General features: G+C 36.7%; 1 protein-coding gene across 1 annotated transcript; it reads right to left on the bottom strand.

The window, feature by feature from the left end:
- Window positions 1-6,813: 6,813 nt before the first annotated feature.
- LOC146885570 (uncharacterized) lies at window positions 6,814-7,176 on the bottom strand. The gene has a single exon (XM_085674997.1). It carries the CDS (start codon window positions 7,174-7,176, stop codon window positions 6,814-6,816), a length of 363 nt encoding a protein of 120 aa, XP_085531123.1.
- Window positions 7,177-17,485: the final 10,309 nt, after the last annotated feature.

The following is a 17,485-nucleotide window of genomic DNA, read 5'->3' on the forward strand; positions in this document are numbered from 1 at the left end:
ACCTGATATAAGTGGTTTAACTTTACGACAATTTAATGATCTATATCCTAGATCATCTTTTTTGGGATATGAGCAACAACCATATTCTGAGTGTCCACCTCAGCAACCATATGTTCCAAATAGTTTTCAGCAACAATATGTACCACCACAGCAAGTTAAAGCAACCAATGGACCATCCTACAGGGAAGTTATGATATTAATGGGTGAAGTTATAGAGAAATTAGAGTCCGTGGATGAAAGGTTGCGAGTTGATCAAAGATGCAGAAATATTGAGCAAGAGTGGTACGAAAATAAGTAAATATTGTCTGATATGTTGAGGGATGCAAGTAAGAACAACTTCATAGAATTACTTGTACCTGTTAATACCACCCCTCAACCCCATAAGAGATTTCCTGAAAATCCAGATTTTAATGCACTTCGTCATGAAATCAGAGATGTGCTTCTGAAGTTGGCCATCAGAGCTGAACAAATGTCTGAAGATTTGAGTCAGCTAATGAATGATGCAGTGAGAAAGGTCACTTTGGAAGATATGATGAAAATGATGACTGAAATGATGAAGATGAATCAGACAGATCAGAAAGAGATGATGAATGCCGCCACACAAAGCTTGCAGAGTCAGTCTGAAAAACCAATAGCAAAATCACATCACATTGATATATCTACTGATGGATATAATGATTGTCATAGTAATATGTCTACTGATGGACATATTAAGGATGTTGCTGAAGTTGACGAAGAAATTAAAGATTCTCACACAAACATATCTACTGATGGATATGTTGATGTTGCTCAATGTGAATATAAAATTGTACCCGTTGATGAGGATATGAGTACAAATGATCATTTTCAAGAGCAGAGTTGTGAGGATAATACAATGGAGGAACCAAGTGCAGTTGAAGAGCCAACAGTATTCGAAGATGCAACTGAAGCATCTACTATTGCAACTGACTTGGTTAATGATGAAGCAGTAGAGTCAACAACACCAGGTGAAAATTTTTGCTCAGAAGATGAAATTATGAGGATTACTGATGATCCTCTTAACCATCTGAATGCACCTGATGATGCTCAAGTTGAGTTGAAGCCACACACTCCACACATCAAGTTTGTTGATGTGAATGATGCAAATAAGTTTTCAGTGGTTGCCTTTGTTGACATGGCTGCAGAAAAAGAAGAAAGGTTGCTATAACAGGTAAAAAGTTTAGATTCAAATTCTTTTGAAATCATTGTGGATAGAAAAGGTAAATTGCATGTATATTTGTTTTCTGTTTTTAATTTTAGTGAAAAATTTTAAAAAATATCAAAAATATGTATTTTTGTTTTCTTTAATAAAATTGTACAAGCTGACTTGTACTTTATAAAATGAAAGAAAATAAATTTTGACATATGGCCAGATTGAGGCAATAGTCACAAGATTTTTCGTTTCCTCCCCAAAATAAGTCCATCAAGGACATTTTTTTTGAAATAAATGTGGGGGAAACAAACTATAGGTAGAATTTTTCTTTTGTCTATTTTTCAATTTTTTGTTTTTTTTTTGTTTTCATTTAAAAAGAAAAAAAATTGTGCTTTCTTTTTGAGAAAATTGTGAAAGTATTAACTTTTTACTAAGTGAAACTTTTAAACAATATGTCTCATAAGAAATCCACCAAAAATATTTTCCTGCTTTCAATAAAATATATTGACATTGGATTTTGGATTTGATTTAATAATTGGGATGATCATAATTCTGGAAAAATAAAAGTCATGTTGATATGAGTGGTTTGTTTCTATGAATTACTAATTGAGTTGATCTGAGAATTTCTTGATTAAATCTTTTTTGAAAGAGTTTGACCTTGTGAGTCTTGAGCCTTAATGTAAAGGATGGACCGCCATGTGCCACTCCTATTGTTTTTCTTAAGTGACTTGCTCATGCTTGTTTATACTCAAATATTTAGCTTAATTCTTTTGTTTTGAAACTTAGGTGAATATGCATGATTTGATATGATTGAGGCATTTCTTGTTTTTAGCTACTTGGCCAATTAAGCCCACCTTGATATTAATCCCTTGGTAGCCCCTTTGAGCTTTAAACCTCTTTTTCTTGTTTTAAGCCTATTGCATAACTTTAAAAAGAAAAAGACCATATTCTACCTTAGGAAGAAAGAATGAGCTAATGGATTGTGTTCAAGAATGGTTGAGGAATAAAGTGTGTGGGTGAGTACCTCACCCACAAATTAAACAAATGGCAAAAGGAAAATTTGTTGATGAAAAAGTGTTGAAATAATTGCTTTCTAAAAAAAAAAGAGAGCAACAAAGCAATAAACGAAAAAGACTTGTTTTTGAAATTATGCTCCTTTGTTCTTCCTACATTACTATTTCAAAAACCCAAGAGTCTTAAAATTTTTCCTACCTTTCCCTTGGCCCTGTTATAACCTGTGAAAAGTCCTCATGATCTTTGAAAGCATGTTTTCTGAAAGTTTGTGAATATGAGAGTCTTGTTAAGTATTAGGAGTGTTTACTTGCATGGGTATTTTGAGTGAAAACACAAGCCAAAACACTTGAGAGAATTTTGTTGAGAAAATACACATTTACCTTGAGTACTTTCTTTCATAATTGACTGTCTTGTGAATTCAAAAGATTAAGTCATGTGTGAAAAATAGAACCTTTCCGTTTGTATATACATGATAATTTGATCTCTAGAAGATTGATTTGTCTCAAGAAAGATTCATTCCTTTGATCCAGTGTTGATGTGAAATAAAATACCTCAGAAGAAGTTTTGGAATTTCTCAATTTTGCCCAGGAGTGCAAAAGAATAAGTGTGTGGGTATGATGAATGCGTATTTTTGCCCTCATTCAGTGTTTAATTCTGGGTATTTAATTGAATTTGTGTGTTTAAAGATTGATTTAATTGGAATTTCCTATAATTGGGTTTATTGAGCATGAGGTACAAAAGCATGTTAAAAATAGCTTTTTAGTTGCATAAATTTTCTTTGGATATTTTGAGGTGTGTTAGTGCAGCTGCAGTTAAGTTGAGCTCATGGAGGTGTGGAAATAAATTGCTCAAAGCTTCATGACACCTTAAAGATAAATCCAAGAATAGGAAATTATCAAAATCACAAAAATCCAAGCCAAGCATTCCATGAAGACGACAAGAAAAGCTTGAAAAAGTGAAGAAGTTTGGCTAAGCCAAGAAGAGAGCAACAAAAAATTGGACCTTGCGATTTTCTTTATCTTTATGATAGAAGATAATTTGGGAAAAATATATCTTAGATATTTTATTTGATATTTTTAAATAATTATCTTATTTAATTATATCATAAAATATTAAAAGATAATAACTACCAAATATTTTTAAATATGACAAGATCATCTTGAATCTTTTTAGTTCCACAACAAACAAAAATATCTTGAAGATATTGGATTATTTAGAATATAATTAAAGGAGATTGCAAAAGGTTGATTTGGAAAATTAATACAAATACTAATTGGTGATAATTTATCATATATCTTTAATTAATTAATTAATTTAATTATATTAGATATTGATATTATCAACCAATTATATTTGTCAAATAGTCTATATCTCTCCAAATATTTTTAAATATTTATCTTTATCTTTATTTTAAAAGATATTTGAGAGATTTTAGCAACATAAAAGCCTAGTTCAATTCCTATATAAAGAGACCAAGGGAGAAGTATAAAGAAAAAGCTCGGCACTTCGGAATTTAGGAACCCTTAAGGGGACCTAATTTCTTTCTCTCTCTTTTCTTCTCTCTATTCTTCTTTTATTTTTATTTTGTATTCCATGGATTGCTAAACTTCTTGGGTTGATTCCATTGTAATTTCATTGTGGATTTTGAGGTTAGAATGAAATAATTTCTTTGTTCTTTTTATTATTGTTGAGATTTTAATTCATCTATGTCTTTTATCTTTGAATCACGTAAAAAGTAATGATTTTAAATCTATATGCATGTTGATCATATGAGTTCAAGGGTTTTTAAATTTAATTGAGACTTTACTTTGATTTTATTTAAAAGCTTTCATGTGATTGAATGCGTTTTTACCAATAATTGAGACTTTACTTTGATTAAAGGTATTTACTCTAACTAAAATTAATTGAGACTTTACTTTGATTAATTAAGCTTTTTATTTGATGAGGAGATAAAAGACTAGACATGATTAGGCATAGTAAATTTGATTGAGACTTTACTTTGGTTGAATTTACTGTGGATAATCTAAAAGTTCTCACTTTTAATTGAGACTGTACTTTGGTTAAAAGTGAGAACGCCAACAAATTAATTGAGAAATAGAGAAATGGAGCAGCCATCATTGCACCTTGCACCTGCGACAGCAACAAGGATAGAGGCAGCAAACCCTAATTCAGGAGAGAGACTCTTTGTGCCACGTGTCAGGCTACTATTGGACAGTCAAACTGGTCAACTGGTCAACACTGGTCAACTGGTCAAAGCCAGCAGTCAACTCTGGTCAACACTGTAAAAATAGTTAAATAAGAGGGGCAGAATTGGAAATTGGACAGAAATTAAGTTGCTAATTAATTAAATAAAAATAAAAGATTTTAGCAACTGACAGATAAAGCCCAAAGTCCAGTTGAAGCCTATATAAAGAGACTTAAGGGAGCAGAAGGGGGGGAACTTACACACTTAGCAACTCTCTGGTTTTGGAGATACCATCACCCACCACATATCTAATTCTTCCTTTTCTTTTATTTTTCTTTCCTTCATCATATTATCATGTATTCCATCCAAGCCATGGAGGGCTAAGCTTTTAGGGTTGATTCCACTGTAATTTCTGAATTGGATTATGAGGTTAGATGAATTAATTTATTTGTTCTTTTGATTCTTGTTGAGATTTATTTTTTATCTATGTCTTTTAGTTCTTAATCTAGTTAAAGAAATGATTTTTACATTATAACAAGTTAGCATAGTGTTAAATGTAAGAACATAACAATCATATGAGTCTACGGGTTTTTGAATTTTAATTAAGAAGTTACTTTGATTAATTTTTAGAAACTTTCATATGATTGCATGAGTTTTTGCTAATAATTGAGAAGTTACTTTGATTAGAGGTAGAAACTTAGATTAGAACTAATCAAGAAGTTACTTTGATTAATTAACTTTTTACTAGATATAAGGTCTAAAAGAATAGACATGATTAGCACTAGTAATGTTTAATTGAGAATTTACTTTGGTTAAATTTACTAGGACTAATCTACAAAGTTCTTACTTTTAATTGAGAAGTTACTTTGGTTAAAAGTGAGGACGTCAACAAATTAATTAAGAAGTTACATTGATTAATTTGAAATCTTAAACAAGGAATCAATAACAATAATCTTTAGAAAACCAATGATGAATCCTATTTTGAAAGAGCATAGGAATTGACCTATTTACTATTACTGTTTTTACAATATTTTATTTGCGTGTCATTTATTCTTTGCTTATCAAAACCCCATATTTTCATGGTTACTAGTTTTAATTGTATTTTTATAAGATTCAAATATTTGAAATCAATTTCGTATTCGTTGTGAGACGACTCCGGGTGATCTTAACCCTAACTAGTTTGTTCACTACTAATTTGGCAATACTGAAGTTGCTAAAGTTAAGTAGTGATAATTTGATCGCCTAACGACAGCGATATCAACATAAAATTAAGGGTGTTCGACCTTGGCCGCTTACTTGTGGTAAGGGTGGGGAACTTAAACGAATTAACATCAAGTTAAGGGTGTTTGACCCAGGCCCCCTACTTGTGGTAAGGGTGGGGAACTTAAACGAATTAACATCAAGTTAAGGTTGTTCGACCAAGGCCGCTTACTTGTGGTAAGGGTGGGGAATTTAGACGAATTAACATAAAATTAAGGGTGTTCAACCCAGACCGCTTACTTGTGGTAAGGGTGGGGAATTTAAACAAATTAACATAAAATTAAGGGTGTTCAACCCAGGCCGCTTACTTGTGGTAAGGGTGGGGAACTTAAACGAATTAACATCAAGTTAAGGGTGTTCGACCTAGGCTGCTTACTTGTGGTAAGGGTGGGGAACCTAAACGAATTAACATCAAGTTAAGGGCGTTCGACCCATGCCGCCTACTTGTGGTAAGGGTGGGGAACTTAAACGAATTAATATAAAATTAAGGGTGTTCGACCCAGGCCACTTACTTGTGGTAAGGGTGGGGAAGTTAAATCAATGCGAGAAGTGAAGTGAAGAATAGTCGTGAAGTTGGGAAATCTTTGTTTATTCATGAAATCTGGGGTGCCTCGTTAAAACCTCCCCATCCAAAACCCTCCTTAGGGAAAAAAGATCAGGTGAGGGAAAAGAGTACACCTAAGGTTAGAAGTGTTTGGTATAAAACATGTCCTTAACTAAAGTAAAACTTTAGATGGGATACATTCCATGTATTGGGTATTTCTTCCCCAAACAACTTCTCTAGTCGATATGCTCCTCCCCTAGCGTCTTCACGTATTCAGTATGGGCCGTCCCAATTTGCGGAGAACTTGCCATCCTTCTTTCTTGCACTGCTGGCCATTCTCCAAACTAAGTCTTCTTTTGTGAACGATCTTGGGCATAGGTTGGCGTTATATTTCCTGGCGGCTCTTTGTTTGGCAACTAAGTTGCGTATTTGAGCTTTTTCTCTTAGCTCGGATAAGAGGTCAAGGTGGGTGGCCATGTTTTGATGATTTTGGGCTGAGTCATATAGTTCTCGGCACAGGGATGGTTCACCAATTTCAACGGGTATCATGGCGTCTACGCCGTATACTAGGCTAAATGGAGACTCGTTTGTTGCTGATTGAGGGTTACACCTGTAGGCCCACAACACTTCTACTAGTTCTTATCGCCATCGCCCTTTGGTGTTGTTTAACCGCTTGCGTAGCTCCACTAGTATAACCTTGTTTGCCGCCTCGGCCTGTCCGTTGGTCTGTGGGTGTTCAACAAAGCTGGTTACGTGTTTGATGCCCAGATCGGTGTAGAACTTATCGAGTTCTTTATCTATAAACTGCTGGCCATTGTCGATGATGATGGTATGTGGGACGCCATATCGGCATATGATATCCTTACAATTGAATTGTTGTACTTGTTGGGTTGTAATGGTGACAAGCGGTTTGGCTTCTATCCACTTGGTGAAGTAGTCGACGGCTACTATCAGGAATTTTACTTGGCCTCTGCCAGGGGAGAAGGGGTCGAGGATGTCCATTCCCCACTTTGCGATGGGCCATGGGGATAGTATAGAATGAAGATGTTCTTGTTTCTGGGCAGTTGGCCTCCATGGTTGGCCAGAAGGAACCGGCGAGAAGGATTCGGGTAGTCATGGTGCGCGCGCCGGAATGGTAGCCACATATACCCTCATGTAATTCTTTAATTATGTATTGAGCTTGTTCTGTCGTGACGCATTTGAGAAGTGACTGGCCGTATCCGCGTTTGTAAAGGTTGTCGCCTATCAACGACCCAAGATGACATTCGCCCTGCAAGGGCTAGTTTCTGCAATATTTTCTAAATTGGGTAGTCAGTTTTGATGATTATGTTATGATTTTGGAAGTATGGGCGTAGGCGGCGGGCTGCATGTACCAGGGATAGGGCCAATTTTTCCACCACCTGGTATCTAGTTTCGGGGTCTTGCATGGTTCTGCTAACGAAGTAAACAAGATGTTGGTTACCACCGACATCTTAGACCAGCACGGCGTTGACAGTGTGATCGGTGGCGGTTATATAGACCAATAAGGGTTGATGAGTATCCGGTTTATGAAGGATAAGTGGTGAGGTGAGGGTGGTTTTAAGCTTTTGGAATATTTGTTCACAATCATCATTCCACGTGAACTTAGCGGATTTTTTGAGCAGCTGTATGATGGGTTGGATTTTGTTCAACTAGTTTGGGAAGGAAGCGGGAAATGGTTGTGAGGCGGCCTGTGAGGCGTTGTACCTTTTTTACGCTAGTGGGGCTTCGTATTTCAATGATCGCATTGCATTTTTCAGGGTTGGCCTCTATACCGCGTTGGGTTAGCATGAATCCAAGGAATTTACCGCGGTCGACACCGAATATGCACTTGTCGGGGTTGAGGCGAAGGTTGTACTGTCGTAATGCAGAGAAGACTGTTGATAGGTCCTGAGCATGCTGGTGATGGCTTGGGGATTTGACAACCATGTCATCAACGTATACTTCAACAGATTTGCCCATTGAATGACTGAAGACTTTCTCCATCAATCGTTGGTAGGTCGCTTCAGCGTTTTTAAGGCCAAATGGCATGACCCTGTAGAAGTAATTGGCGTCGTCTATGATGAAAGAGGTTTTTTTCATGTCGGATGCAGCCATGGGGATTTGATTGTAACTGGAGTATGCATCAAGAAAGCTAAGGACCTTGTTACCGGCCGCGCCGTCAACAAGTTGGTCAATATTTGGTAAGGGGTAGGCATCTTTGGGACGTGCTTTATTAAGATCCGTGTAATCAACACACATCTGCCACTTGTCGTTGGCTTTCTTAACCAGGACCACGTTAGAGAGCGAAGTGGTATAGTGAGCTTCTTCGATGAATCCTGCGCTTAGTAATTTATCAGCCTCGGCCTTGGCTGCAAGGCGTCGCTCCTCGCCAAGTTTGCGTTTTTTCTGGGAGATATAGCGGGCCTTTTTGTAGATAGATAACTTGTGAGATGCTACTTGAGGGTCAACTCCAGGCAAGTCGGGAGTTGACCAAGCAAAAAAGTTCGTGTTGCCGACTAGGATGGGTGTGATGATGTCACGCTCTTCAGATTCTAGACCGGTGCCAAGTTTGATGAAGTGGCCATTTCGGAGCTCCAGGGAGTGGTCTCTTCAATTGGTTCGAGAGGAACATCCCAGCCCACTCTAGGGTCTAGATCATCACTCGACAGAGTGATCCCAGAGCCGGGTGGTCGCTCGATGTGATTGGTTTGCTGGATGGGGAGTTTTGGGCGTAGGCTGGCCATGTAGCATTCGCGTGCAAGGCGTTGATCGCAATGAATGGTGAGGATGTCGCCAGATGGGGAGGGAAACTTCATGGCCAGATGAGGGGTGGAGACGACAGCGCCAAGGGTGTGGAGACGACAGCGCCAAGGGTTATGGGAGGCATGCAACGTTTGTGATGGGAATGGGTAATGTGGTTGATTGATTGGATATGGCGGAGGGGTCTCTTTCTGGCAGAAGAGGTAAAGCCTCCTCTAGCGAAACTGTAACATACCGTATAGATATTACGGATTTAAATAATTAAAGTAATTAAAATGAATAACAAAAACATAAATACATCGCATTTATGAATAAACCTCATTTCCCAAAAGCGCGGGAAATTTAAAACTTTTATTATCATATAATAAAACACTACTCCATAGTTTATAAAGCGAAACAATGTTCAAATATCTCTCAAAAGTTTACATATCATTTCCAAAACTAAAATCAATAAAACATAGTAATAAATCCCATGTTATCCATCGCTCCACGTCTAAGCATCATCAGCACCACCTGCATCAACATCCTCTACTCACGTGTACCGCGTACACGATCATCGCCAAACACAAGCAAATAGGGTGTGCTTATGAAATCAACATACCTCATAGTAATATACATATAAGCAACAATATATCTATATTTTCTGCAAGGACCCAAAACATAGTCTCTTTCTCTATTCTCTATCATTTGGTCACAACCAGATCATTCGTCTTTTACTTCTTCTAGTGATTACCCCAAGGTAATTTGCTGCCAAACCTATCGGTCACAACCGATAGAGCACGTGCGGGAACCATTGACACGGATCATACACCGTAACGCCAGGTGGAGTTTCCAAATACGAACATAGTCCGTAACGTCCCAAGACTACAAAACTCGTCAGCTATTTACTGAGGAGGGCAATCTATCTGGACCCATCCGTACTGGCCACAACCAGCACACTGACATCGGCAACACTCGCCAACCCGAGCTCAACTCAAGGTTCCTCGCGTTCATCCGCCATCCCGAGCTCAACTCGAGGGATGCCATTCTAAGCTCAACTCAAGGAACTCAACAATCTTACCTTTGAAGAATCCCCAAAAGCCTTGTAGATCACGCCTATAAAGTCCAACAACTAGGACCTACAACAGTCAAACCGCCTAGTGGGGGACACGTACCGCTAGGCGCTACAGCTTCCAAACCGCCTGGCAGGGGATACGTATCGCCAAGCGCCAAGCGCCTCAAAACCATCAATAGTTGAAGACACCGCCTGGCGGAACAGTTCACACCGCCAGGCACATCCACCGTAATCGCCTAGCGTAACCCCATTCACCGCCAGGCGGAATCGCACCAGACCTCGCTGACACTGTGGCTCTTGCCTGGCAGTCTACCAGTCCTCGCCTGGCGCCATATCAGTATTGTCGCTATACTGGTTCGGTACCAATCTGCACAAGTTGACCTACAATCTAAGCATCACGAATTAAGCTCTTTCTCTAGTTTATGGTTTTGCCTTTTCCAGTGGTTAACTTGCCATCTAGCTCCCTACTTTTCATTCATACTTAACCACATAAGGACACAACTTGGTTTTTCTCAAATTCAACCTTATTCAGCACTACCATATCACCATGCACTTCCCTATGTTGCTTCCTACACTTACTTCTAGCCATTTCAGCCATTCTTGATTCAATCCCCTTTCTAATGGTACCTTGTATTTACACTCTCATTCACAACAATTGTTCAAGTGTCTAAACCCCTTGCACCCACTTATTCAGGTCCAAATTTCCTACTGTGACATAATATAAGCAAGACCTATATTAACTAATATCACTCCTCCTAAAATACTCCCAACCTCTGTAGTTCATGTCCAAGAACTCCATCATCCAATTTCCTCAATTCTCACAAAATCCAATAAAACAGAAATAGAACCTAACCCAACGCATGTCATCACAACCTCGCAACAGCACTGCCACTGCACTAGCACTTGGCGGCAAGTCTTGTGTCGCCAGGCGGTACTCACATTTCTGGTAATTTCCCTGAATTCCCGCACCAGCAGCTCCATCCAACCCCAGCTTTTCTGATCGAAATCTGATTCACTACCTAATGGATGCACTCAGGTATTCATAATCAGGGTCCAATTCCTCAAATTCCTAACACATCATCCCAACAATAAGCACTAATTAACACATGACAAATCGAAATGATCCTACATAATCAACCCTAGAATATCTACTACTGTTCCATCTGATTCCCCCATCAATTTCGTGATTTTTACCAACATTATGTTATCTAATCTACTCTTTAAGGATTTGGCTAGCTTTTCTCCCGAACAGAATCATCCTAAGACCTCAAAAATACCAAAAACAAAGGGAAAGGTTCGCGTCGGCGGTTGATCATTACCGCCAGGCAGTTCAAGCAAAAACCCAAAAAACTAGTAAGTCTCCAAGCGTCGCCTGGCGAGTCGGGTAGTGCCTCCAGGCGGTCCCATCTCTAGAACCCACAAACATCACAAAAATAGCTTGAGCCGCCTGGCGACTTTCAATGCCCGCCAGGCGGTTTCTGGAAAATTTCTAGAAAACACGAAAATTGACAGAATATCACAGACATGCATCCAGTTTCATACATTTCATTGTACATTATTGAAATACAGAATAAAACAACGATTACAACTCCCTTAACCTAGGTTCCTTTGCCAAATTTGAAAATCTTAAGCTCTTGCTTTCACCACCAATGACCACCCGTGATTCTCCTCAACCTACCTCAATAGTTCACTCACTACCCTTTAATCACTCTTGATTTTTGTCTCTGTTTTCTATGGATACATCCAGCTTGCCAAACCTTTCATACAACCTCTCTTTTGCCTTTTAAAGTGAAACCTTAAAGCTAGGTCAATGATCAAAACGAAAATACACTTAATAAAATGTTAATGGCCATTCATTCATCATTATGGACTATCGTTACAGCCACTCTTGGGTGCTGATTCAACTTAGGTTTTCCTTTAACCCTTCCAATTCCACCCAAAACTAATTTTAACAAAAAATATAAGTTTACTTTGGGTTTTTCCAAGACTTGAAACCACAACCAAGCACGGCCAAATCAATGTCAAACCATCATGCCAATTAATGTTTCATGCTAACCAATATAATTTAGATGATATATAATATGAACATGATCAATCGTATTATTAAAAATAATAATAATTAAATAACACATAAATGGCATACACAAGACTTGAACCCAAGTCCTCTCATACAATTAAAGTACTCTCAACCATTTGAGCTAGTACTTTTCCACGTCATACCAATCAGAAATTAATGTCATAAATGATCTACCCACCCGCATTTATTAGTTAATTAAATTCCACGGGTCTTACATTTCCCCCTCCTTTAAAATTTTTTGTCCTCGAAAAAGAGAACTTACCAAGAAATAGGTGAGGATATGACCTCCTCATGACATCTTCCATCTCCCACGTCATCTCCTGGGTAGCCTCGTCCTAGAGAACCTTCACTGTTCTGATCTCTTTCCCCCTGAGTTGTTTGACTTGAGAATCCAAGATTCTCACTAGTCCAACTCTGATCGTTAAATCCTCTCATATCTGGACATCATCCTCCTCCAACACATGAGTAGGATCTGGCATGTACTTCCTCAACTGCGATACGTGGAAGACATTATGTAGGTTTGCCAAATGTGGTGGCAGAGCAATCTCGTATGCTACAGGTCCAATCCTCCTCATGATCTGATATGGGCCAATGAATCGAGGAGTCAACTTCCTCGATTTAAGTTTTCTCCCAATGCCTGCTGTAGGAGTCACTCGGAGAAATACGTGATCACCTGCCTCAAACATAAGCGGCATCCTCCTCTTATCTACATAGGATTTCTGCTGACTCTGAGTTACACGCGTTCAATCCTGTATCATCTTCACCTTCTCGGTGGTCTGCTGGAAGAACTCTGGCCCAAGCACTATTGACTCTCCGTCCTGCTGCCAACACAATGGAGTTCTACATCTCTTACCGTACAATGCCTCATATGGTGCCATTCCAATGCTGGAATGGTAACTATTATTGTACGTGAACTCCACCAATGGCAGCATATCACTCCACCAATCTATCACACCATCAAATCACTCACAAACTTTATCAAACTTTACTCTAAAACCACCCTCTTTAACCTTTAATCTATTTAAAGTGAACAAACAAAACTTCACTCTCCAATCCACTTGAATTGATCATCTCCCTCTCCTTCCAATCAACCTTGACGGAGAGAGGGGGAAGGAAGATGAAAATTCTTCTATTTTTCAATCATCTTTGTTATGCAATGATTTGAGGGTAATATAAAGATTACTATTATGTTCGCAATTTATTTTTCAGTTTAATTATGAAAATGATGTAAAAATATGCCTTTTGAAATTATTTTTTAAAAAATAATTAATAACGAAAATTTTAAAATTGTAATGAAATAAGGTTGAAAAAGTAATTAGTAATTATAAAAATTCTTATTACATTATTTTATAAATATTTTTTTAATAAAGTATTTTATTTTCATTCATACATATTAATATTTTTTTCTGCAACAAATCAAACTTATACAATGATAATTTTTAATCATTTTTAAAATAAAGGACAATTTGGTAATCTTGTTTTTCCTTGGTTTAAATATAATTTTTAATGTATCACATTCATCAAATAACTCACAAACTTTAACAAACTTTACTCTAAATTCACGCTCTTACACCTTTAATCCACTTAAAGTGAACGACACAAACTTGAATTTCTAATCCACTTGAATTCATCATCCCCTCTCTCTCCAATCACCTTTGGCAGAGAGAGATGGGAAGAAAGATGGAAATTCCTTGATTTTTGAGTCATATATGTTATGCAATGATTTGAGGGTGATATGAAGATTACAATCATATCTGTAATTTATTTTTCAGCTTAATTATGAAAATGATGTAAAAATATGACTGTTGAAATTATTTTTATAATAATAATTAATAACAAAAATTTTAAAATTGTTATAAAATAAGATTTATAAAGTAACTATTAATTTTAAAATTTTTTATTACATTATTTTATAAATATTGTTTTAATGAAATATGTTATTTTATTGGATATTAATATTTTTTCTCCAACAAATCAAACTTATATAATGATAATTTCTAATCATATTTAAAATAAAGGACAATTTGGAAATCTGGTTTTTCCTTGATTTAAATATAATTTTTAATCTATCACATCCATCAAATCACTCACAAACTTTAACAAACATTACTCTAAATCCACCCTCTTTCACCTTTAATCCACTTAAAGTGAACAACACAAACTTCACACTCTAATGCATTTGAATTCATCATCTCCCTCTCCTTCCAATCAACCTTAACGGAGAGAGAGAAAGGAAGATGAAATTCTTCTAATTTTAAATCATTTATGTTATGTCTTGGTTTGAGGGTGATATCAAGATTACAATTATGTCTGCAATTTATTTTTCAGCTTAATTATGAAAATGATATAATTATATTACTTTTCAAATTATTTTTACAAAAATAACTAATAACGAAAATTTGAAAACTGTTCTAAAATAAGGTTTAAAAAGTAATTATTAACTATAAAATTTTTTATTACATTGTTTTATAAAAAATTTATTTAAATATTTTATTTTCACTTGTACATATTACAATTTTTAATCATTTTTAATCTTGTTTTTCCGCAAGAAAACCATGGTAGCAGCTTCACGCGAGAACCTCCATTTTTGTACCGCACCTGCAACCATGTTCGCAACAGGACCACCTTCGAACAACACTAGTAAGTGAACCTCACACCAGAACGAACCTACAACAGTGGAGAAGAAACGCGAAGCAACAGCGTAACCATTAGATCTGCACTATCCCGCATCCATGGAGCACGGCCATCACGCATTCACCACAGATCTGCAAATCGTCGAGGTTCCGCGTAGCAGCCACTACCGCGTCGTCCACCATTGAAGCAGCTTCATCCTTGTCGGAGAAACGGAGCAACCGTCATTGCACCTTGCACCTGCGGCAACAAGGATGCGGGCAGCAAACCCAAAATCTGGAGAGAGACTCTCTGTGCCACGTGTCAGGCTACTATTGGACAGTCAAACTGGTCAACTGGTCAACACTGGTCAACTGGTCAAAGCCAGCAGTCAACTCTGGTCGAAACTGCAAAAATGGTTAAATAGGAGGGGCAGAATTGGAAATTGGACAGAAATTAAGTTTCTAATTACTTACATAAAAATAAAAGATTTTAGCAACCGACAGATAAAGCCCAAAGTCCAATTGAAGCCTATATAAAGAGACTTAAGGGAGCAGAAGGGGGGAAACTTACACACTTAGCAACTCTCTAGTTTTGGAGATACCATCATCCACCACATATCTCATTCTTCCTTTTCTTTTATTTTTCCTTCCTTCATCATATTATCATGTATTCCATCCAAGCCATGGACGGCTAAGCTTTTAGGGTTGATTCCACTGTAATTTCTTAATTGGATTCTGAGGTTAGATGAATTAATTTATTTGTTCTTTTGATTCTTGTTGAGATTTATTTTTTATCTATGTCTTTTAGTTCTTAATCTAGTTAAAGAAATGATTTTTACATTATAGCAAGTTAGCATAGTGTTAAATGTAAAGAACATAACAATCATATGAGTCTAAGGGTTTTTGAATTTTAATTAAGAAGTTACTTTGATTAATTTTTAGAAACTTTCATATGATTGCATGATTTTTTTCTAATAATTGAGAAGTTACTTTGATTAGAGGTAGAAAATTAGATTAGAATTAATCAAGAAGTTACTTTGATTAATTAACTTTTACTAGATATAAGGTCTAAAAGAATAGACATGATTAGGACTAGTAATGTTTAATTGAGAAGTTACTTTGGTTAAATTTACTAGGACTAATCTACAAAGTTCTTACTTTTAAATGAGAAGTTACTTTGGTTAAAAGTGAGGACGTCAACAAATTAATTAAGAAGTTACATTGATTAATTTGAAATCTTAAACAAGGAATCAATAACAATAATCTTTAGAAAACCAATGATGAATCCTATTTTGAAAGAGCATAGGAATTGACTTATTTACTATTACTATTTTTACAATATTTTATTTGCGTGTCATTTATTCTTTGCTTATCAAAACCCTATATTTTCATGGTTACTAGTTTTAATTTCATTTTTATAAGAGTCAAATATTTGAAATCAATTTTGTATTCATTGTGAGACGACTCAATGTTATCTTAACCCTAACTAGTTTGTTCACTACTAATTTGGCAATACTGAAGTTGCTAAAGTTAAGTAGTGATAATTTGATAGCCTAACGATAGCGATATCAAATTTGGCGCCGTTGCCGGGGAATACAGTTAGTATTTTCTTTATTTTGAATCTTATTCATTCATTTTACTTTTGTTTGATTTTATTATTTATTATTTTTTTTACGCATATACGTTTAATAGAGTTTGATGTTTTTGTAGTCTTTAGTTTTTTTTTATATATTTCAAGCAAAGTTCTATTTTTGTTTTGATTAAGAATTTCTTTTGAGAAATTTTTTGAGACTAGTTTGGAAAACTCTGTCTAGGAAAGACTTGGTATTTAAGTTGTCCACTGTGACACCTCTCTTTCTTGGGAGTAGACCCAACGACACCTTAACTTATTTCTTTCTTGAAATCTTTCTGCAAAACAAGAATAGGAAAAAAAATAGAGGAACACTTTCAGGTGGACTGCATAGTGCATGACCCGAGCCAACCCGGGAAAAATCTATCAATTGGATCCGGAAATTGAACAGAGCTTGCGCAAATCACGTAAAAGACTTCAATTTGAGTGTTCTACTGAGAGAACACCTTCTACATCTGAAGCTACTACATAAAGAACACATTCATCCTCTTCATTCACAAATATATCCTTTGATCCTTCATCAAATCTAGATCCAAACATAATGGAGGAAAGAACCATCAGACAGTTGGCCACATCCAACAATCCCATCATCAACAACAACATCCAATACTTAGAAGAGCAGTGTGAGCTCAAGACTGACCTACTAAAGGCCTTGCCACAATTTCATGGGTTATCAGGAGAGAATCCACACAAACACTTGAGGCAATTCCATATGATCTGTGAAAACTTTAGATCTCCCACGATCGCGTTAGAAACCCTCAAAATGAGAGCTTTTCCTTTTACTCTTCAAGGAGCGGCACAAGATTGGTGGTACTACCTTTCGTTGATAATCGCTAATTGGGCAACTATGGAAAGAATTTTTCTTCAGAAATATTTCCCTACATCTCGAGTGGCTGCTATTCGTAGAGAAATTTATGGAATTAAGCAGCGAGAAGGAGAAACCCTTAGTGACTATTGGGAAAGATTCAACAAACTCTGTGCATCTTGTCCTCAACATCAAATGCAAGAACATTCCCTCATTCAATACTTTTATGAAGGAATGAGTTCGTCAAACAGACCATGGGCAGATGCTGCAAGCGGAAGATCTGTTCTGGATCAATTGCCACAAGCTGCTAGAGATTTGATTGAACGAAAGGCAATTGATAGCCAACAATATGAAACAAGAGCAAATTTAGTAA

The sequence above is a fragment of the Vigna unguiculata genome, chromosome 6 (genome assembly GCF_037176805.1).
Source record: "Vigna unguiculata cultivar grain cowpea cultivar isolate G323 ecotype 2 chromosome 6, ASM3717680v1, whole genome shotgun sequence".
NCBI classification, from domain to species: domain Eukaryota; kingdom Viridiplantae; phylum Streptophyta; class Magnoliopsida; order Fabales; family Fabaceae; genus Vigna; species Vigna unguiculata.